Raw genomic sequence first — 23,952 nt, forward strand, 5'->3', positions numbered from 1 at the left:
TCCGGGTTTCCGTCGCCGCTGCTGCAGAGCGGTAACGTTTTTTCCGGTTTTTGTCGTGGACAGGGCCAGAGCTTGACTGAGAGGTCTATGCTGGGCTGGGGCTTTTTTTGTGTGTTTTTTTTTGTCCACTGATTGGTCAAATATGTTTTTTCCAGCTCCTATCGAGTTTAGCACAAAGAACAAGAACTGACAGCAGTTCATGGGGCAATTATACAAATGAAAGAATTGCCATGTACAGAGTGACAGTGTATCAGTACGGTGTTTGCCATATGACTACCTACCACGTGGGCATTCAGGGATCTGCATACAGGCATGTGACACTGGTATGCTTAGCCCTGCACCCTGTGTAGTTTAAGTGCAAAGTGCTCCTTCCTACAGGGAGGCAGCCATTTTTTTTGTAGTCTAGGTAGTGGCACGGCAAACATTGGTCAGAGGGTACATTACACAGAACTTCTAGCAGAGCTGGTATCGCAAGGAAGTTCTAGATAAGTTAATGCGAAAATGAGTAAGTGCATTGCAGGCTCACCTGCAAAGCAGCAACAGGTGTGGCATCCGTAATCTGTGCATGCGACGGCCGCGTATGTACAGATAGGGGGGTGATGTGGAAGGAGCCTGCAATGAGGCGAGAGCTTCCAAAGGTGAAGTCCGCGGGAGCATATTTTAAACAGGTAAGTACTGAGGATAGTACTTAGGTAGGAGAGAGGTTTAACTCCAATCTACCAATAAGAGTAAACAGAGTTCATGAGAAACATAAAGCAACGAGATCAATTACGGTATATATTGATCAATTTAAAGGGTAAAGAGTACAAGCCGCAGGGCGAATCCCAAATCATTAATAAGAATTGATTTGTTTGTATTTTGATTTCAGGTGTTGGGCAATATGGAATTGAGACAGCTGCAGTGCTGGCAACAAAGATGGAGATGTCAGTCGGATAAGCGAAAGGTTCCAGATGCCAATCTAAGCTTGGAGAAACACGAGATTCCTGAAATTGGAAAGAGACTAAAACACGAGATTTGCAGCCGCTTATCCTCATGCTAGTTGGGTAAGTGAAGAGGTACTCTTAATTGAAAGATTGCAGAGAGTACAGTCTTCCCGACCTCAGGTACATATTGTGCCTCAGGACATAAGGGGGGAAGAGGTCCAATCAGGACAGTTGGGGGCATATTTTGTCAGGGAGAGGCAAAAAGATCCTGTGCAACTGAGATTGGACAAGGGGAGGTATATCGTTTTTTCTGGAGAAGGATTTTTTGCATGGCAGCTTCGAGATGTTTGGGTGAACAAAGGGAAACGGTGCAACATTCCTTTAGGCACCGCCACTTCCTTAGTTCCCACCTCAACCCAGGTCTTACACCAGGACCTGAGAGGTCAAACTTTTTTTGGTGCTAGACGGGGAGGTGAAACGAGTAGAGTTGTCCTCATGCGGGCAATTCTCACAGAGGTACCTGCGTTGGCCGGGGCAAGCCAAATTCAGTGAAGAAGCCTGCTGGCTCAATAACGCAGAATGCGAGGCTACCATTCAAAAGATCCACCCTGAAGCCCAACCGATAGTTCCGGTGGCTGAAGGAAAGGTTTGGTTTTTTAACATAAGGTCTAATGATACATTCAAGGTATATTCTCATAATTGTTCCGATAAGGGGGATTTTCCAAGGGGAACATATTGTGTGAGCGGAGATCCCATATGGATCCAGTCATCCAGGTTGGATGACGTTGTTTCTCAAATTGTTAAGAGAACTCTAAAGGTCAAAGTTTCACGGGTAGTTCCCGTCCTGAAAGAGAACACGACATGGGACAAAGGGGAACAGGGTTTGATCCAAGATGACCACATTTTGTTACAAAGGTTAAACGAACAGTACACTAAGTTAGAGGTAAGATTTCACCATGATACAGGTGATCTTAACGAGGTAGAACACAAAAATGAGCAGGTGAGTTCCAGTCTGACCTGGTGGAAAAGGGTTCCGGCGATGTTCCAGGGACACTCGGACTGGGCCTCTGCAGTTCAAAAGTTCTTTCTACACCCACTGGTCGTCTGGATGGGGATGACAACTTTAGGCATCATTATCCAGGTGAGGTTGCGTGTTAAAATTACGTAAAACAAATTAACCTGGTCAAGAGATTGGTGCCTCATAAACAATCTCATGAACCAATATTTTCAAATTAAGGGATATACAGGGTTACGGGTATAGGTTTAGTAGTACCGGTGATGGAGCTGATTGTATAAAGGCGCTCTTTTAGAAGGCACCTGGCACTGCTCCATTGTGTAACAAACAAACGAGTTTTACTTTTCTGTGGTCATGCAAGTTTGTGAGTGATACGCAAGTGACGCAAATGCTGAGCATGTGGTATAGAGGGACTTAGAAGTAGGGCCTCCCCAGAGAGCCTGGTTACAGGAAGACCAAGAGGTCTTGCTCTCTCTCTTCCAGGGGTAACCGCCTAGAGCAGAAAAGTTGTGTGAGCACGAACATCCAAAAGTGAAACATAAAGGAAAGAAACCAGGTACGGTTAGGTTCAAAAGTTGGGATCTGTGGATCAAGCCTTTTTAGGGGGGATTGTTATAATTTAAGTAGGCCTCAGTTATTTGGACTGAGTTAGTCAAAAAGGCTTGGAGTGCAGATCGGCCCTTTAAGGGGATTTTCTCTGAGAGAGAAAATCTGCAGTTATGTCAGCAGAACTAGAACATACCAAGAAGCTGTTCTGTGGACAAGGCCGCAGGTCTCCCTGACCTGGGCATGTACCGCCACTAGAACAATAAACATCAGCCATGTTTTGTAAATATCCACATTCCTGTATGTATGTCAAATGCCTCATTGATTATTAATCGAGTAGGTGTGTATGATGACACCACGAGTGGGTCCACCAATAGTTTGATTTAGGGGGTGGCGAAGATGATGTCATATTTAAGTCTTTCCTAGTCGGTATTAAAGCCTGAGGGAGCTATGGGAGCTCACTCTGCTTCTTACTTTCGCACTAGCTCGCAAGGCTGACTGGGACCTCTAAGTATGTTCTTCCTTTCTGTAATCTGATATAATGTATGCTGTACATAGGTAGTCTAGATGTAACAGAGTAGATACAAGAAGACCTGGGTACCTTCAGCAGGAAGGTACTCACGCAGCTGTAACGCAACATGGAAGTCTGCTTTGCCAGGATATGATGTACTGTATCTATCTGTATTTCTGTTACTTGAATAAATAACGTAAACATTGAAGAAGCCTGAGAAAGTCTATCTCCTGCTTGCTGTGTGGAGAGTCAAGTGATCTCACAGTCTGTGAGACGCAACTGTAAGAAGTTAATGGTGTCGAAGCAAGGTGATATAGAACAGGTTCTTACATAAACGTATTAGAGACACAGGATCAGGAGGACTGCCAGGCAACTGGTACTGCTTAAAGAACAAGTGACACCCATGCTAACCTAGATATAAAAAAACACATATGTAAGTAGAACTAGTACTTACCTACTTATATAACAGATGTACTGCACTGTCCACGTTATGATTCCTGTGAGTTTTATAAAGGAAAAGCTGAGAATCCTATTCTAAGCAGTTTCCATCTTTGTTACCTTTGACCTCCTGACATTTCCTCCCTCACTTTTTTTTCTCCTTTTGCTGATTGTGTATTTGTTACCAGCCCTCCTCCCACAGTCTTCACATACTCCCACTGAGGTCTATACTAGGAAGTGCACTGTCTTGTCTTATGTCATTAGAAGGATGGGGAACTAAAGGGAAGAAGAGGAATATATTATAGATAAAAAGAACCCCCCAGCATGCAACTGTTTGGCAATGGCAATTAAAGGGCCAGTGCTCCTAAGGTATGTGATAACTCCAAACCATAACAGCAGAAAAAGTTTTGAATGCAGGATTAGCATCTTTATCAGTTAATACACTCAGACCAGTTGCTGTTGAAATTAGATTTTTATTGTGACAATTCAGCTTTAAAAGGAAATAAACAGCCTCCATATCACTCTCACCTTCCCTGTAACTCCCAATGAAGATGCAGCTTGTAGATCAGCCCCTCTTGTCAATAAAAGTAGCTCCCTCTCACTTTCATTTATCTTGAACCCGGAATCTCCCTCTCACTTTCATATATCTTGAACCCGGAATCTCTGCCATATCCCTGATCAGATCCAGTAGCTCAGGGATTGTTGGTGGCGGGGGGGGGGTCCATAGTCTCTCCTGGTAGGACTCTTCTCATGCACGGCACTTTGCCCTGACCTTTCCTTTCTCTCACTCTGCAGTTTCACTGATCATTCCTATTACTCTCACTAGTGCATTCTTCTGTGGAGGAGCAGCTAAAAAAGTCACGGCCAAAAATGGGCGCAGTTGTTATTTATAGTAATATAGATAGCGGATACGCTATTTAACCAGTGGCTGAAATTAAATTGTTATTTAAAGGGACTCTGAGCACCTCTCATGGGCATGCCTTTAAGCCAGACGACTTCCAACAAAGTCGTGCTATGACCCCTCTGGAGGAGCCTCTTGCAATGGCCATGCGTGTCACTTCCTCTTCCTGCTTCATTCAGTGATGCACTTCTCTAACAGAGAAGACAGGGCTGACCCGGAAGTTATAACAGAGCCAAGATGGCAGCCGTGATATTGAAATTGAACTAAAACTATTTGGTGTAGAATGGCGATTCAGTCATCAAATGAAAGAGGAGATCACAAGCTACATAATAGTATGCATCTTTGAGTACTTTGCAGTACTGGTCGGAGTCTTAAAGTCATGCCCATGAGAGGTGCTCGGAGTCCCTTTAAAGAACAGCAGAGGTGACATGGGACATGATGAGATAGACATGTGTATGTAGAGTGCCAGGCACACAAGTCACTTTTTTTCTTTCTCTGCTTGAAAGAGTTAAACATCCGGTATACAAGGGACAGCTTCTGTCCGGGTCAGACTGGGTCAGACTGTAGCATAACCATCATTGATAAGTAATTACAGCCATAAAACACTTTCCTGTCAGTAAATGGCTTGTGAGAGCAGAAGAGAGATAATAATACAGATTTGAGCTCTGGCATACTTCAATGAAGGGGTCGCTGGGCAGTGACAATGAAACAGTAACAACTTAAAAACTAGATTTAAATATAAAATAAAACTGTCTGATATCTAAAAAAAAAAAAAAAAAAAGTCATTTTTAGGAGAAGGAGGATAGATACAATTGTTTTCCATCAGTTTATGTCCTGTAACATATTATTGTAGCCGCTGCGCTATTTAGCAGGCGGCTGCGATTGGATTGAAATTTATCATATTATTGTTAGTGGGGATCAGGGGGTGTTAAGGTTAGGGACCACCAGGGGGGTCTTAGGGTTAGGGACCACCAGAGGGGGTCTTAGGGTTAGGGACCACCAGGGGGGGTCTTAGGGTTAGGGACCACCAGGGGGGGGGCCTTAGGGTTAGGGACCACCGGGGGGGGGGGGGCCTTAGGGTTAGGGACCACCAGGGGGGGGGGGGTCTTAGGGTTAGGGACCACCAGGGGGGTCTTAGGGTTAGGGACCACCAGGAGGGGTCTTAGGGTTAGGGACCACCAGGGGGGGTGTTAGGGTTAGGGACCACCAGGGGGGGTCTTAGGGTTAGGGACCACCAGGGGGGGTCTTAGGGTTAGGCACCACCAGGGGGGTCTTAGGGTTAGGGACCACCAGAGGGGGTCTTAGGGTTAGGCACCACCAGAGGGGGTCTTAGGGTTAGGCACCACCAGAGGGGGTCTTAGGGTTAGGGACCACCAGGAGGGTCTTAGGGTTAGGCACCACCAGGGGGGGGTCTTAGGGTTAGGGACCACCAGGGGGGTCTTAGGGTTAGGGACCACCAGAGGGGGTCTTAGGGTTAGGGACCACCAGGGGGGGTCTTAGGGTTAGGGACCACCAAGGGGGGTCTTAGGGTTAGGGACCACCAAGGGGGGTCTTAGGGTTAGGCACCACCAGAGGGGGTCTTAGGGTTAGGCACCACCAGGGGGGTCTTAGGGTTAGGCACCACCAGCGGGGGTCTTAGGGTTAGGCACCACCAGGGGGGGTCTTAGGGTTAGGCACCACCAGAGGGGGTCTTAGGGTTAGGCACCACCAGGGGGGTCTTAGGGTTAGGGACCACCAGGGGGGTCTTAGGGTTAGGCACCACCAGGGGGGGGGGTCTTAGGGTTAGGGACCACCAGGGGGGTCTTAGGGTTAGGCACCACCAGGCGGGGTCTTAGGGTTAGGCACCACCAGGGGGGTCTTAGGGTTAGGCACCACCAGGCGGGGTCTTAGGGTTAGGCACCAACAGTGCTGTGGAGTTGGAGTTGAATCGGAGATATTTTGGGTACCTGGAGTCGGAGGTTTCAATAAACTGAGGAGTCGGATAATTTTTTAACCAAATCTATAGCCTTTATAGAAAATAGACTAGTATGCCAAGACTATTCTTGTCATACTCTAGCATGGCCAGGAGATTGCGTAGATTTGTCACCGATGCTCTTCCATGAACAAAGCCTACTTGGTTGGGGTGTATGAGCCGTGCTAGAATTTCCACCAGTCAATTAGCCATTAGTAAGTTTGTTAGAATTTTGATATCCTGAATGCATGCATACATACATACAGTGGCTTGCAAAAGTATTCGGCCCCCTTGAAGTTTTCCACATTTTGTCACATTACTGCCACAAACATGCATCCATTTTATTGGAATATAAAAATACAAAGTGGTGTACACGTGAGAAGTGGATCGAAAATCATGCATCATTCCAAACATTTTTTACAAATAAATAACTGCAAAGTGGGGTGTGTGTAATTATTCGGCCCCCTGAGTCAATACTTTGTAGAACCACCTTTTGCTGCAATTACAGCTGCCAGTCTTTTAGGGTATGTCTCTACCAGCTTTGCACATCTAGAGACTGAAATCCTTGCCCATTCTTCTTTGCAAAACAGCTCCAGCTCAGTCAGATTAGATGGACAGTGTTTGTGAACAGCAGTTTTCAGATCTTGCTACAGATTCTCGATTGGATTTAGATCTGGACTTTGACTGGGCCATTCTAACACATAGATATGTTTTGTTTTAAACCATCCCATTGTTACCCTGGCTTTATGTTTAGGGTCGTTGTCCTGCTGGAAGGTGAACCTCCGCCCCAGTCTCAAGTCTTTTGCAGTCTCCAAGAGGTTTTCTTCCAAGTTTGCCCTGTATTTGGCTCCATCCATCTTCCCATCAACTCTGACCAGCTTCCCTGTCCCTGCTGAAGAGATGCACCCCCCGAGCATGATGCTGACACCACCATATTTGACAGTGGGGATGGTGTGTTCTGAGTGATGTGCAGTGATAGTTTTCTGCCACACATAGCGTTTTGCATTTTGGCCAAAAAGTTCAATTTTGGTCTCATCTAATCAGAGCACCTTCTTCCACATGGCTGCTGTGTCCCCCACATGGCTTGTGGCAAACTGCAAACGGGACTGCTTATGCTTTCTGTTAACAATGCCTTTCTTATTTCCACTCTTCCATAAAGGCCAACTTTGTACAGTGCATGACTAATAGTAGTCCTATGGACAGAGTCTCCCACCTGAGCTGTAGATCTCTGCAGCTCGTCCAGAGTCACCATGGGCCTCTTGACTGTGTTTCTGATCAGCGCTCTCCTTGTTCGGCCTGTGAGTGTAGGTGGATGGCCTGGTCTAGGTAGGTTTACAGTTGTGCCATACTCCTTCCATTTCTGAATGATCGCTTGAATAGTGCTCCTTGGGATGTTCAAGGCTTTGGAAATCTTTTTGTAGCCTAAGCCTGCTTTAAATTTCTCAATAACTTGATCCCTGACCTGTCTTGTGTGTTCTTTGGACTTCACGGTGTTGTTGCTCCCAATATTCTCTTAGACAACCTCTGAGGCCCTCACAGAGCAGCTGTATTTGTACTGACATTAGATTACACACAGGTGCACTCTATTTAGTCATTAACACTCATCAGGCAATGTCTATAGGCAACTGACTGCACGCAGATCAAAGGGGGCCGAATAATTATGCACACACCACTTTGCAGTTATTTATTTGTAAAAAATGTTTGGAATCACGTATGATTTTCGCTCCACTTCTCATGTGTACACCACTTTGTGTTGGACTTTCATGTGGAATTTTTTCAACCCAAATAACTATGTAACTATATATATATATGTGTCCCCATTCTTTGATCTCTGGGCTAATGGGCTAATGGGCAGCAGGGGGTGTAGGGGCGGGAACAAGAGCACAGGGGCAGTAATATGTAAATCTACGCCCCTGGAGCTAAGATGAAGTCTGCAGGGGCATATATATACTGTACCTAATACTTTGAGTGGTTAAACACCAAGTAAACGCTCAACAGATGCACAACATATGGGAGAGCGTTCAACCAGCCAATGCTGCCCCAACCTGGAAAATGCCTGATGTACGCCAGGGACCAACGCTTACAAATGCCTGCAAACGCATGCAACCGCTTGAGGAGTCGATGGAGTTTGATATAGACAGAGTAGCAACAATCCAATGCACTGAGCAGCAGGAAAGAGTCCTCAAAATTCAGAGTAAAAATGCTGCCATGTGCACTTTTCAAGAAGTAAAACAAACATTAGTAAAGAACACTTATGGCCAAAACATTTCCCACACTCAACACAAATGTCTCACAAGCAGTGATTTACGTGCAAAACATTTCCCACACTCAGTACATGAATAAGGCTTCTCACCAGTGTGAGATCTCTCATGCACGACAAGAGTTTCTTTCTTCCCAAAACATTTCCCACACTCAGCACATGAGTAGGGCTTCTCACCAGTATGAGATCTCTCATGTCTGACAAGTTGTGATTTCTGCCCAAAACATTTCCCACACTCAGCACATGAATAGGGCTTCTCACCAGTGTGAGTTCTCTCATGACTGACAAGATGTGATTTACAAGCAAAACATTTCCCACACTCAGCACATGAATAGGGCTTCTCACCAGTGTGAGTTCTCTCATGTATGAGGAGATGTACTTTCTGCCCAAAACATTTCCCACATTCAGCACATGAATAGGGCTTCTCACCAGTGTGTAATCTCTCATGTATGACAAGTTCTAATTTCCGCCCAAAACATTTCCCACACTCAGCACATAAATAGGGCTTCTCACCAGTGTGAGTTCTCTCGTGTGTGATAAGGTTTGATTTCTGTCCAAAACATTTCCCACACTCAGCACATGAATAGGTCTTCTCACCAGTGTGCGATCTCTCATGTTTGACAAGGTCTGATTTCTGCCCAAAACATTTCCCACACTCAACACATGAATAGGGCTTCTCACCAGTGTGAGATCTCTCATGACTGACAAGATGTGATTTCCAAGCAAAACATTTCCCACACTCAGCACATGAATAGGGTTTCTCACCAGTGTGAGATCTCTTATGACTGACAAGATGTGATTTCCAAGCAAAACATTTCCCACACTCAGCACATGAATAGGGCTTCTCACCAGTGTGAGATCTCTCATGACTGACAAGATGTGATTTCCACACAAAACATTTCCCACACGTGGAACAGGAATGAGACCTTCCAGCAGGGGGAGAGCTGCTCTGGGTATGAGGCCCCTCAGGGTTAGACAAGTGAGGGGAGTCTGGGGGGATATTTGGTGTAACCAGGACATCTGCAGGAGACTCTTGTCCAGTGACATCATCATCCGTTGTGCAGTCTGTGGATACAGAGAGACGAGTCTCTGAGAGGTTCCTGATGCCGGGACTCCGCGCTGCAAATAGAGAAACATCATCACTTCCTGTTAGAGAATTCTGAGGGGAGGAACAATTATCATTAGGGAGGGTCAGTGAGCTGCTGATAATTCTAAAGTAATGCAAAGATGATGCAGATAGGAAATAGGCCAAATGCAGCATCTGTGTAACTCTGCATATAATTAGCACCATCTCAAAGTTATTGGAATGACCATCGCTAGTTATCAGCAGAAGGTTGTGCTGATAACAGGCCACCAATCACATGACAATAGCTTTGCATGCACATTTTATGTATCTTGGAATTTGGACAATGAAATACATTTCCTGAGAAATGTGATTAGTGGCATACAATTTGCATGACATTTGCATACAAGTACAGAGTTGTATGCATCACATTGCCCATCTCTACACAAAGTATTGGCCATACATTGAAGAGCAATAAATTGTAGAGCTTGATGAGACAATGGAAGCAATGTGTTACTCCTGTGACAACAGACCTCTATTTACTTATAGCAAGAAATCTGTGTTATGTTTGTAGAGCAATGTGGTGTCACTTACACACTCTTATTACCACTGTATCCTCGTGTCTCATATGCCCCTTGTAATGTACCTTTATCTCTCTCTTGTCCCCAATTATAGGAGCTGTGAGGTGGAGGAATTATCCATTTATGTTACAGAGACCCAAAACCACTAATATTTCTGTATCTGGATATAAATACCTACATACATACCTCTATATATGACAGTATAGCCATATCTCTCCTCCCATCCTTTTGCCCAATGAGGAACCAAACTGCTGCACACTGCAGTTCCTATTGGACAGGAGATCAGTGGGGGTGGGGAAAGGGTGGGGCTAGAAATCACTGGACCCCCTGCAAAACTTGGGAAACACCTTCACCTTGTTAACAAACCTGACATGACCCAATTTTTATTTTATTCATTCACCATAGAGTTACTCCTCTGCCCCTCCCCCCTCCACACACATATCAGTGCCTCCTCTGCCCCTCCACACATTTCAGTGCCTCCTCTGCCCATCCCCCCTCCACACACACTTATTTTAGTGTCTCCTCTGCCCCTCCTCCTCCACACACACTCCTCTGCCCCTCCCCTCCACACACACATTTATTTCAGTGACTCCGCTGCCCTCCCCCCTCCTCCACACACACTTATTTCAGTGACTTCTCTGCCCCTCCTCCCTCCATACACACTTATTTCAGTGCCTCCTCTGCCCCTCCCCCTCCACATACACTTATATCAGTGCCTCCTCTGCCCCTCCCACAATCCACACACACTGATTTCAGTGACTTCTCTGCCCCTCCCCAATGATTTCAGTGACTTCTCTGCCCCTCCCCCCTCCACATGCACTTATATAAGTGCCTCCTCTGCCCCTCCCCCTCCACACTCACTCCTCTGCCCCTCCACACACATTTATTTCAGTGACTCCTCTGCCCTCCCCCCTCCTCCACACACACACTTATTTTAGTGATTTCTCTGCCCCTCCCCCCTCCACACACACTTATTTCAGTGACTCCTCTGCCCTTCCCCCTCCACACACACTGATTTCAGTGACTCCTCTGCCCCTCCACACACACTCCTCTGCCCCTCCCCCATCACACACACATTTTTTGCAGTGCCTCCTCTGCCCCTCCCCCTCCACACACACTTATTTCAGTGCCTCCTCTGCCCATCCCCTCCACACACACTTATTTCAGTGACTTCTCTGCCCCTCCCCCTCCACACACACTCCTCTGCCCCTCCCCCTCCACACACACATTTATTTCAGTGCCTCCTCTGCCCCTCCCCCCTCCACACACACTTGTTTCAGTGCCTCCTCTGCCCCTTCCCCCTCCACACACACTTATTTCAGTGACTCCTCTGCCCCTCCACACACACACACACACACACACATTTCAGTGACTCCTCTGCCCCTCCCCCTCCACACACTTATTTCAGTGACTCCGCTGCGCCTCCCCCTCCACACACAATTATTGCAGTGACTCCTCTGCCCCTCCCCTCCACACACACTTCTCTGCCCCTCCACACACACACACACACATTTCAGTGCCTCCTCTGCCCCTCCCCTCCACACACACACACATTTCAGTGCCTCCTATGCCCCTCCCCCCTCCACACACTTATTTCAGTGACTCCTCTGCCCCTCCCCCCCACACACACTTATTTCAGTGACTCCTCTGCCACTCCCCTCTCCACACACACTTATTTAAGTGACTCCTCTACCCCTCCCCCCTCCACACACACTTATTTCAGTGCCTCCTCTGCCCCTTTCCCCCTCCACATACACTTATTTCAGTGCCTCCTCTGCCCTTCCACACACACTTATATCAGTGCCTCCTCTGCCCCTCCCCCCACCACACACACTTATATCAGTGCCTCCTCTGCCCCTCCCCCTCCACACACACTTATTTCAGTGCCTCCTCTGCCCTCCCCCCTCCACACATAATTATTTCAGTGCCTCCTCTGCCCCTCACCCCTCCACACACACACTTATTTCAGTGACTCCTCTGCCCCTCCCCACACACTTATTTCAGTGCCTCTTCTGCCCCTCCCCCTCCACACACACTTATTTCAGTGCCTCCTCTGCCCCTCCCCTCTCCACACACACTTATTTCAGTGCCTCCTCTGCCCCTCCCCCTCCACACACACTTATTTCAGTGCCTCCTCTGCCCCTCCCCCTCCACACACACTTATTTCAGTGCCTCCTCTGCCCCTCCACACACACTTATTTCAGCGACTCCTCTGCCCCTCCCTTCTCCACACACACTCCTCTGCCCCTCCCCCTCCACACACTTATTTCAGTGCCTCCTCTGCCCCTCCCCCTCCACACACTTATTTCAGTGCCTCCTCTGCCCCTCCCACTCCACAAACACTTACTTCAGTGACTTCTCTGCCCCTCCCCCTCCACAGACACTTATTTCAGTGCCTCCTCTGCCCCTCCCCCTCCACACACTTATTTCAGTGCCTCCTCTGCCCCTCCCACTCCACAAACACTTCTATCAGTGCCTTCTCTGCCCCTCCCCCTCCACACACACTTATATCAGTGCCTCCTCTGTACCTGTGTGAAGCCCACTTACAGTGGCTTGCAGAAGTATTCGGCCCCCTTGAAGATTTCCAGGTTTTGTCACATTACTGCCACAAACATGAATCAATTTTATTGGAATTTCACATGAAAGACCAATACAAAGTGGTGTACACATGAGAAGTGGAATGAAAATCATACATGATTGCAAACATTTTTTACAAATAAATAACTGCAAAGTGGGGTGTGCATAATTATTCAGCCCCCTTCCGCCTGAGTGCAGTCAGTTGCCCATAGACATTGCCTGATGAGTGCTAATGACTAAATAGAGTGCACCTGTGTGTAAGCTAATGTCAGTACAAATACAGCTGCTCAGTGACGGCCTCAGGGGTTGTCTAAGAGAATATTCGGAGAAACAACATTGTGAAGTCCAAAGAAAACACCAGACAGGTCAAGGATAAGGTTATTGAGAAATTTAAAGCAGGCTTCGGTCACAAAACAATTTCCAAAGCCTTGAACATCCCACGGAGCACTGTTCAAGCGATCATTCAGAAATGGAAGGAGTATGGCACAACTGTAAACCTACCAAGACAAGGCCGTCCACCTCAACTCACAGGCCAAACAAGGAGAGCACTGATCAGAAATGCAGTCAAGAGGTTCATGGTGACTCTGGACGAGCTGCAGAGATCTACAGCTCAGATGGGGGAATATGTCCATAGGACAACTATTAGTCGTGCACTGCACAAAGTTGGCCTTTATGGAAGAGTGGCAAGAAGAAAGCCAATGTTAACAGAAAACAATAACAAGTCACGTTTGCAGTTTGCCACAAGCCATGTGGGGGACACAGCAACCATGTGGAAGAAGGTGCTCTGGTCAGATGAGACAAAAATGGAACTTTTTGGCCAAAATGCAAAACGCTATGTGTGGCGAAAAACTAACACTGCACATCACTCTGAACACACCATCCCCACTGTCAAATATGGTGGTGGCAGCATCATGCTCTGGGGGTGCTTCTCTTCAGCAGGGACAGGGAAGCTGGTCAGAGTTGATGGGAAGATGGATGGAGCCAAATACAGGGCAATCTTGGAAGAAAACCTCTTGGAGACTGCAAAAGACTTGAGACTGGGGCGGAGGTTCACCTTCCATCAGGACAACGACCATAAACATAAAGCCAGGGCAACAATGGAATGGTTTAAAACAAAACATATCTATGTGTAAGAATGGCCCAGCCAAAGTCCAGATCTAAATCCAATCGAGAATCTGTGGCAAGATCTGAAAACCGCTGTTCACAAACGCTGTCCATCTAATCTGACTGAGCTGGAGCTGTTTTGCAAAGAAGAATGGGCAAGGATTTCAGTCTCTAGATGTGCAAAGCTGGTAGAGACATACCCTAAAAGACTGGCAGCTGTAATTGCAGCAAAAGGTGGTTCTACAAAGTATTGACTCAGGGGACGGAATAATTACGCACACCACACTTTGCAGTTATTTATTTGTAAAAAAAAATTTTGGAATCATGTATGATTTTCGTTCCACTTCTCACATGTACACCACTTTGTATTGGTCTTTCACGTGGAATTCCAATGAAATTGATGCATGTTTGTGGCAGTAATGTGACAAAATGTGGAAAAGTTCAAGGGGGCCGAATACTTTTGCAAGCCACTGTAAATGCCCCCTGTGTGAATGCCGGGCTTTCTACCCCCGTTAAAGAAAACCTTATTTTGTGTGATGATGTCACACAGGTTCTGCCATAAGAAGCTCTTACGCTGGCTCACATTTGAGCTGGAACATACATTTGCCTTCTCAAAACAAAATGTATTTGTGATTATTCAAGTTGGAGGGAGCATATGACTCTCCCACAATGCATCACTGCTGAATATGCAAATCATCCTTTGTCGTCTATGAAAGCTAAACACATTAAGACAGATAAAAATGCAATAATATGTCAGCTTGCTATAGCTGTAAGGGGCAACAAAGGGACACTTTGCATATCCAGCAGTGGTGCATTGTGGGACGCCTCAAATGCTCACGCCAACAAATAATCATAAATACCTTCTGTATTAAATGAACACTTTCAAAGTTTAAGTTTTTCCTAAAGCCCTTTAGCAGTTCGGAGAGACTTAAGGTGACATCAGGCGACTTGGCGGTCAATCGACCATCCAATTTGATTATTATAATTTATATTACATATAATTATTATAATCGAATTGGGTGAAAATCCGTGCCGCCAGGTGCATGCCCAACTGATAAAGCGACCAATCTCAGGATGGAAATTGGTTGCATTGTCGATGGCGCATGCCGTAAGATGTTGGGCCGAAGGTAGTTGGTCGGGTGGGTGGCGGCACGGCGGCGATTTCTGTAACGAGCGATAAGACAACGAAACCCCCACTGCTACCGACACAATGTATAAATGAGACGGGTCAGCTGATCCTGCGGTCAGCTGGCGTCCGGATTGGCTGAGGGATTGGGGCGGCGCTGTGGAGCTTGCTGGGTATATATAGAGCAGGCCTGTCAGTAGCTCCGCGTCTGCTGTTGCGAATGCTATAGTGTGTTAGCGCTCAGACCCTAGTCAGTTCCCAAAGTGTGTTAGAACCAGCTGGAGCTGGGAATTCACACTTAGCTAGATTCTGTTGATAGCTTTAAAGTACTAGTGCATTGTTTATTTGTTATGACCTATTGCTTCCTCTGACTATTCTTCCGTTTGTCGATTCTGTACCTTAGTCTATCTGATTCACGTTGCCGACCCTGCCTGAGACATGTCCTCTATTCAGCTTATCAGACCTTGCATAGTGCTAGGACAGTGCAGTGGTGAACAAGCTGAATAGAGAAACCCACTGCACTGTCCTAGCACTATGCAAGGTCTGATAAGCTGAATAGAGGAACCTGACACCACTGCACTGTCCCAGCACTATGCAAGATCTGATAAGCTGAATAGAGGAACCAGTCACCCGACACCACTGCACTGTCCTAGCACTATGCAAGGTCTGATGAGCTGTATAGAGGAACCAGTCACCACTGCACTGTCCTAGCACTATGCAAGGTCGGATAAGCTGAATAGAGGACCTGTCACCAGGCACCACTGCACTGTCCTAGCACTATGCAAGGTCTGATAAGCTGTATAGAGGACCTGTCACCAGACACCACTGCACGGTCCTAGCACTATGCAAGGTCTGATAAGCTGAATAGAGGACCTGTCACCAGACACCACTGCACTGTCCTAGCACTATGCAAGGTCTGATAAACTGAATAGAGGAACCTGACACCACTGCACTGTCCCAGCACTATGCAAGGTCTGATAAGCTGAATAATGGAACCCGACACCACTGCACTGTCTCAGCACTATGCAAGGTCTGATAAGCTGAATAGAGGAACCCGTCACCACTGCACTGTCCCAGCACTATGCAAGGTCTGATAAGCTAAATAGAGGAACCCGTCACCACTGCACTGTCCTAGCACTATGCAAGGTCTGATAAGCTGAATAGAGGAACCCGTCACCACTGCACTGTCCCAGCACTATGCAAGAACTGATAAGCTAAATAGAGGAACCAGGCACCACTGCACTGTCCTAGTACTATGCAAGGTCTGATAAGCTGAATAGAGGACCTGTCACTTGACACCACTGCACTGTCCTAGCACTATGCAAGGTCTGATAAGCTGAATAGAGGAACCTGTCACCACTGCACTGTCCCAGCACTATGCAAGGTCTGATAAGCTGAATAGAGGAACCTGACAAAACTGCACTGTCCCAGCACTATGCAAGGTCTGATAAGCTGATAAGAGGAACCCGACACCACTGCACTGTCCTAGCACTATGCAAGGTCTGATAAGCTGAATAGAAGAACCTGACACCACTGCACTGTCTCAGCACTATGCAAGGTCTGATAAGCTGAATAGAGGAACCCGACACCACTGCACTGTCCTAGCACTATGGAAGGTCTGATAAGCTGAATAGAGGAACCGGACACCACTGCACTGACCTAGCACTGTGCAAGGTCTGATAAGCTGAATAGAGGAACCCGACACCACTGCACTGTCCCAGCACTATGCAAGGTCTGATAAGCTGAATAGAGGAACCCGACACCACTGCACTGTCCTAGCACTATGCAAGGTCTGATAAGCTGAATAGAGGAACCCATCACCACTGCACTGTCCTAGCACTATGCAAAGCCTATTAAGCTGATTAGAGGAACCCGACACCACTGCACTGTCCCAGCACTATGCAAGGTCTGATAAGATGAATAGACGAACCCGACACCACTGCACTGTCCTAGCACTATGCAACGTCTGATAAGCTGAATAGAGGAACCTGACACCACTACACTGTCCTAGCACTATGCAAGGTCTGATAAGCTGAATAGAGGAACCCGACACCACTGCACTGTCTTAGCACTATGCAAGGTCTGATAAGCTGAATAGAGGAACCCGTCACCACTGCACTGTCCTAGCACTATGCAAGGTCTGATAAGCTGAATAGAGGAACCCAACACCACTGCACTGTCCTAGCACTATGCAAGGTCTGATAAGCTGAATAGAGGAACCCGTCACCACTGCACTGTCCTAGCACTATGCAAGGTCTGATAAGCTGAATAGAGGAACCCAACACCACTGCACTGTCCCAGCACTATGCAAGGTCTGATAAGCTGAATAGAGGACCTGTCACCAGACACCACTGCACTGTCCCAGCACTATGCAAGGTCTGATAAGCTGAATAGAGGACCTGTCACCAGACACCACTGCACTGTCCTAGCACTATGCAAGGTCTGATAAGCTGAATAGAGGAACCTGACACCACTGCACTGTCCTAGCACTATGCAAGGTCTGATAAGCTGAATAATGGAACCCGACACCACTGCACTGTCCCAGCACTATGCAAGGTCTGATAAGCTGAATAATGGAACCCGACACCACTGCACTGTCCCAGCACTATGCAAGGTCTGATAAGCTGAATAGAGGAACCCGACACCACTGTACTGTCCTAGCACTATGCAAGGTCTGATAAGCTGAAGACAGGAACCCGACACCACTGCACTGTCCTAGCACTATGCAAGGTCTGATAAGCTGAATCGAGGAACCCAACACCAATGCACTGTCCTAGCACTATGCAAGGTCTGATAAGCTGAATAGAGGAACCCGACACCACTGCACTGTCCCAGCACTATGCAAGGTCTGATAAGCTGAATAGAAGAACCCGACACCACTGCAATGTCCCAGCACTATGCAAGGTCTGAAAAGCTGAATAGAGGACCTGTCACCACTGCACTGTCCTAGCACTATGCAAGGTCTGATAAGCTGAATACAGGAACCCGACACCACTGCACTGTCCCAGCACTATGCAAGGTCTGATAAGCTGAATAGAGGAACCCGTCACCACTGCACTGTCCTAGCACTATGCAAGGTCTGATAAGCTGAATAGAGGAACCCGTCACCACTGCACTGTCCTAGCACTATGCAAGGTCTGATAAGCTGAATAGAGGAACCCGTCACCACTGCACTGTCCTAGCACTATGCAAGGTCTGATAAGCTGAATAGATGAACCCGACACCACTGCACTGTCCTAGCACTATGCAAGGTCTGATAAGCTGAATAGAGGAACCCGTCACCACTGCACTGTCCTAGTACTATGCAAGGTCTGATAAGATGATGGATGTTTTCTTTGCTATAACTATTTGCCATTACTAAGTCAATTCTAACTTCTAAAAGGCTTCTGGAAAAAACGTAAACTTTGCTAGTGTTCCTTTAAGAAGGCAGATTTCTGTTTTGCATGGCATTTTAGTAAGAGGGCTTTTTGGTCCTCTTTAGCCCCTTACACACTCCTGGGAGTTCTGCTTCACCATGAGCTTGCTGGGTAATCTGTAAATGTGAGCTGGAGTAACAGGAGGACAGCCACAGCGGATGTGATGTAACATGTGCTGTGACTTTCCATCGTTGTCACGGCTCTCTATGCCACGTCTGATTTCTGCCACTGCGATGGACACGGCATACATCTCCAAACTAGTGATGTGAACATTTATGGAGTATTCACAAACGCTTCTGCAAATGTTTGCAATCCGAGTGTTCACGGGGGACCCCACTAACTTTAATGGCTGGTGAAAATTCAAATACCTTCAGGGCATATTGTCAGCCTCAATGGAAATGGCATGGCAAAGGGGGATCAATAGCAACATTCACCCCCCCCCCCCCCCCCCCCCCAAAAAAAAAATATGTCTTTTACACAAGGGTTTTTCTCAACGTGTAAATAAAAAAAATTGTGTTTGGTATCTTTTTAATAAATTTTTTTAGAATGGCCGCTGTGTGACCTGACCAAATTGTTAGTTGCAGCCACTCTATCAGAGGCTTTCAATATTTGGCATATTCCTGCCTAATTTGTTACAGTACACTGCGGTCACAACATATGCTGCTTGTGCATTGTGGGCCTAACACTGCACTACAAGCTCCACAGTGATGTGAAACGCTTTGTATGACAATGTCACGTGACAACATTTTTACAGTACAACACGGTCACTCAACCACTCTATATTAGCACAGTGACCGGCTGTAACACTGATGCAGCCACCCGCTACACTATACTAAACAGGTGATGTATATAAGCTACACACCACAAACAATAAACAACAGCAGGATCTGTCCTCAAAAGTACTTTTGGGGTCCCTAGCTGGTGAACTGCAAGGAGCAGAACACCTACGGATGAGCGCTGTAATAACAGCGCAGGAGATTTGGGCACAGCCGGCGCCACCATAGATCGTAATAGGAATTACGGCTGTACTGAGCAACTTCGGCACCGTCAGAAGACGGAGCTGAAGTTACTTCTAAAACTGTAATTCGGCCTCCAGCAAGAGCTAGAAGCCGAATTACATCATTCCCCACTATCCACGTGGACCTGGAGGGGGAATAGTAATTAACACCGCCTGGAACTTGTGCAGCAGCAGGATAAGCCATATACCGGCTGTATCCTGCGCCCAAGTCTCCCGGCGGCGAATATGTATGCCCTACAGAAGGAGCTACACAGCACTGAAAAACACAGAACAGTGTCAGCAAGCTATCTCTCTGTCCCTCAATCAGCAGCACAGCTCTCCCTACACTACAGCTCTCCCTACACTGACTCCAGGCACACAGCTACACAGCACTGAATAACACAGACCAGTGCCAGCAAGCTATCTCTATGTCCCTCAATCAGCAGCACAGCTCTCCCTACACTGACTCCAGGCACACAGCTACACAGCACTGAATAACACAGAACACTGTCAGCAAGCTATCTCTCTGTCCCTCAATCAGCAGCACAGCTCTCCCTATACTGACTCCAGGCACACAGCTACACAGCACTGAATAACACAGAACACTGTCAGCAAGCTATCTTTCTGTCCCTCAATCAGCAGCACAGCTCTCCCTACACTGACTCCAGGCACACAGCACTGAATAACACAGAACAGTGTCAGCAAGCTATCTCTGTCCCTCAATCAGCAGCACAGCTCTCCCTACACTGACTCCAGGCACACAGCTACACAGCACTGAATAACACAGAACACTGTCTGCAAGCTATCTCTCTGTCTCTCAATCAGCAGCACAGCTCTCCCTACACTGACTCCAGGCACACAGCTACACAGCACTGAATAACACAGAACAGTGTCAGCAAGCTATCTCTCTGTCCCTCAATCAGCAGCACAGCTCTCCGTACACTGACTCCAGGCACACAGCTACACAGCACTGAATAACACAGAACACTGTCAGCAAGCTACCTCACTGTCCCTCAATCAGCAGCATAGCTCTCCCTATACTGACTGAAGGCACACAGCTACACAGCACTGAACAACACAGAACAGTGCCAGCAAGCTATCTCTCTGTCCCTCAATCAGCAGCACAGCTCTCCCTACACTGACTCCAGGCACACAGCTACATACAGGGCTGTGGAGTCGGTCCAAAAATCCACCGACTCCGACTCCTCGACTCCGACTCCTCTAATTTGCATATTACAATTTTGTTGATTAAAAGTATGTAACATGAAATTCGTCTCCTAACTGCCAACGCTTAGGAATTTTACAAGACAACTGAAGTGAGAAGGATATGTAGACTACTATATTTATTCCCTTTAGACTAAAACTAGTCCTTGGTAAGAGTACTTGTAAAAGGTACAAACCGGAACAAAGAACATCTATCAGGCCCTAGGCAATGTAAGTGTGGGTACATGTAAGAATGATGTGCAGGTACTCTGCAGGGGAATGAGGAGATTGTAAACAGACAACACCTTTGTGTTCAATGTGCACAGCATTCTCAGTGGATTCCCTGCAGCTCTGTGGGGAGTGCATATGTAGAGTATAGTACTACTGTGTAACAAAGTAAACCTGAGACAGATGAAATCAAAGTTTTATACATACCTGGGGCTTCCTCCAGCCGCCTTCAGGATAATCAGTCCCTCATTGTCCTCCTCCACCACCTGGATCTTCTGCTATGAGTCCAGGTACTTGAGCCAGTCGGGCGTAGTGCGCATGCACACACTCCGCCACCAGGAGCATACTACACCTGTGCAGCACTATTGCGCAGGTGCAGAATGTTCCTGGTTGTGGAAGCGGCATGCGGCCGGACAGCGCTGACTGGCTGAATTACCAGGACTCATAGCAGAAGATCCGGGTGGTGGAGGACAGCGAGGGACTGATTAGCCTGAAGGGGGCTGGAGGAAGCCCCAGGTATGTATAAAACTTTACTTTTCATCCGTCTCAGGTACCCTTTAATTTGTAGTCCCCAAACCAAATGTTAACAACATATCAAATTATTTGATTTCATCAGCAAAGGGAGTGCATACATTTGCATAACTCAGCATCAATGCAGAATTATTTCCATCTCATTGACCATCTCTATTAGTGACACAGCTACACATCAGGCTTTATTCTTACAGGATAGATATTATTTAGTATATAAGAGATTCCTGTGTACACATCATATATACAGTCACAATCAGATATGTATATCTGACCTTAAAAATACGGGGACTGCTTTATGGAAGCAGCACAAGTAACTAATTTTGATTGGTTTATTTCATTTTCGTGGACTAAGCACATCTATTACTGTATATATACTGCATATATACATTATTTTTAATGACTATTATCTGAGAAATAGAACATTTTATCATATTTTCTATTTTAATTACAGTTACAAATTCATTAGGAGTCAGAGCATTTTTTCCCGACTCCAGGCACCCAAAATTGCCCGACTCCACAGCCCTGGCTACATAGCACTGAATAACACAGACCAGTGTCAATAAGCTGTCTCTCTGTCCCTCAATCAGCAGCACAGCTCTCCCTACACTGACTCCAGGCACACAGCTACACAGCACTGAATAATACAGAACACTGTCAGCAAGCTATCTCTCTGTCCCTCAATCAGCAGCACTGCTCTCCCTACACTGACTCCAGGCACGCAGCTACACAGCACTGAATAACACAGAACAGTGCCAGCAAGCTATCTCTCTGTCCCTCAATCAGCAGCACAGCTCTCCCTACACTGACTCCAGGCACACAGCTACACAGCACTGGATTCCATAGAGAACACCTATCACTATCTGTCCCTCAATCAGCAGCACAGCTCTCCCTACACTGACTCCAGGCACACAGCTACACAGCACTGAATAACACAGAACAGTGTCAGTAAGCTATCTCTCTGTCCCTCAATCAGCAGCACAGCTCTCCCTACACTGACTCCAGGCACACAGCTACACAGCAGTGAATACCACAGAACACTGTCAGCAAGCTATCTCTCTGTCCCTCAATCAGCAGCACAGCTCTCCCTACACTGACTCCAGGCACGCAGCTACACAGCACTGAATAACACAGAACAGTGTCAGCAAGCTATCTCTCTGTCCCTCAATCAGCAGCATAGCTCTCCCTACACTGACTCCAGGCACACAGCTACACAGCACTGAATAACACAGAACACTGTCTGCAAGCTATCTCTCTGTCCCTCAGCAGCATAGGTCTCCCTACACTGACTCCAGTCTGACTGTAAAATAGCTGCCAGGTTTGTTTCTTTTACTGGCGTATTTGGCCCATATGGTAAAATGCTTAAAGGACATCCGAGGTGAAAATAAACTGATGAGAAAAACAATTGTATCTATCCTCAGTCTCCTAAAATGACATTTAGATATCCCACAGTTGTATTTTATATTTAAATCTAGTTCTTAAGTTTTTACTGTTTCATTGTCTCTGCTCAATGACATCTTCATTGAAGTATGCCAGAGCTCAAATCTATGAATTATTGATCCTTTTTATCTCTTTCCTGCTCTCAGAAGCCATTTACTGACAGGAAAATGTTTTATGGCTGTAATTACTTATCAGTCAGGGCTCGTTTCCACTATATTCCACTACTATTCCACGGGCAGCACGGTGGCGCAGTGGTTAGCTCTCTCGCCTTGCAGCACTGGGTTCCTGGTTCGAATCCCAGCCAGGGCACTATCTGCAAAGAGTTTGTATGTTCTCTCCGTGTCTGCGTGGGTTTCCTCCGGGTACTCCGGTTTCCTCCCACATTCCAAAAACATACGGATACGTTAATTGGCTCCCCCTAAAAATTTGCCCTAGACTACAGTACTTACACTCCATAATATAGACATATGGCAATGGTAGGGATTAGATTGTGAGCTCCTTTGAGGGACAGTTAGTGACAAGACAATATATATATATATATATATATATATATATATATATATATATATATATATATATATATATATATATATATATATATATATATATATATATATATACTGTACAGCGCTGCGTAATATGTCGGCGCTATATAAATACTAAATAATAATAATAATAATAATATAGCGAATCTGCATGCAGGCACAGCATGCGGATTCGCATAGGCAATACAAGTGGATGGGATTGTTTCCACTTGTGCGTCGTGCGGGTGCGTTTTGGTGTGCGGGGGAAATCTGCACGGCAGAGCCGTCAGATTTCGCGTGCGGCTGGAATGCGGGCGAATCGCCCGCAATGCTTTTAATAGGGAAATCGCATGCGGCTTTGTCATGCGGGTTTCCCCGCGATTTCGCATGTAATGTTATGGACATTTACACAGGCAGTGACATGGTTAAATTCGCCTGCTTCTTAGCCATGCGAAATCGAATGCAAAATCGTGGGGAAAACCGCATGCAGAAATGCATCCGCATGCGATTTCGTCCGCGGTGGAATCCAGGCGATTCCGCACCGCAACAGTGGAAACGAGCCCTGAGGGTTATGCTATAGTCTGACCCAGTGCCGACCCGGGCAGAAACTGCCACTTAAT

At 46.7% G+C, this 23,952-nt stretch overlaps 1 protein-coding gene across 1 annotated transcript in view; it reads right to left on the reverse strand.

Annotated features, from left to right (window-relative positions):
* Positions 1-8,063: 8,063 nt before the first annotated feature.
* LOC137537198 (uncharacterized) overlaps positions 8,064-23,952 on the reverse strand; it is a 107,798-nt gene continuing 91,909 nt past the window's right edge. The window contains 1 exon segment of the mRNA XM_068259307.1: positions 8,064-9,664. Coding sequence (XP_068115408.1) covers positions 8,562-9,664 — 1,103 coding nt within the window. The 3' untranslated portion in view covers positions 8,064-8,561.

Source organism: Hyperolius riggenbachi, chromosome 10 (genome assembly GCF_040937935.1).
Source record: "Hyperolius riggenbachi isolate aHypRig1 chromosome 10, aHypRig1.pri, whole genome shotgun sequence".
Lineage (NCBI taxonomy): Eukaryota > Metazoa > Chordata > Amphibia > Anura > Hyperoliidae > Hyperolius > Hyperolius riggenbachi.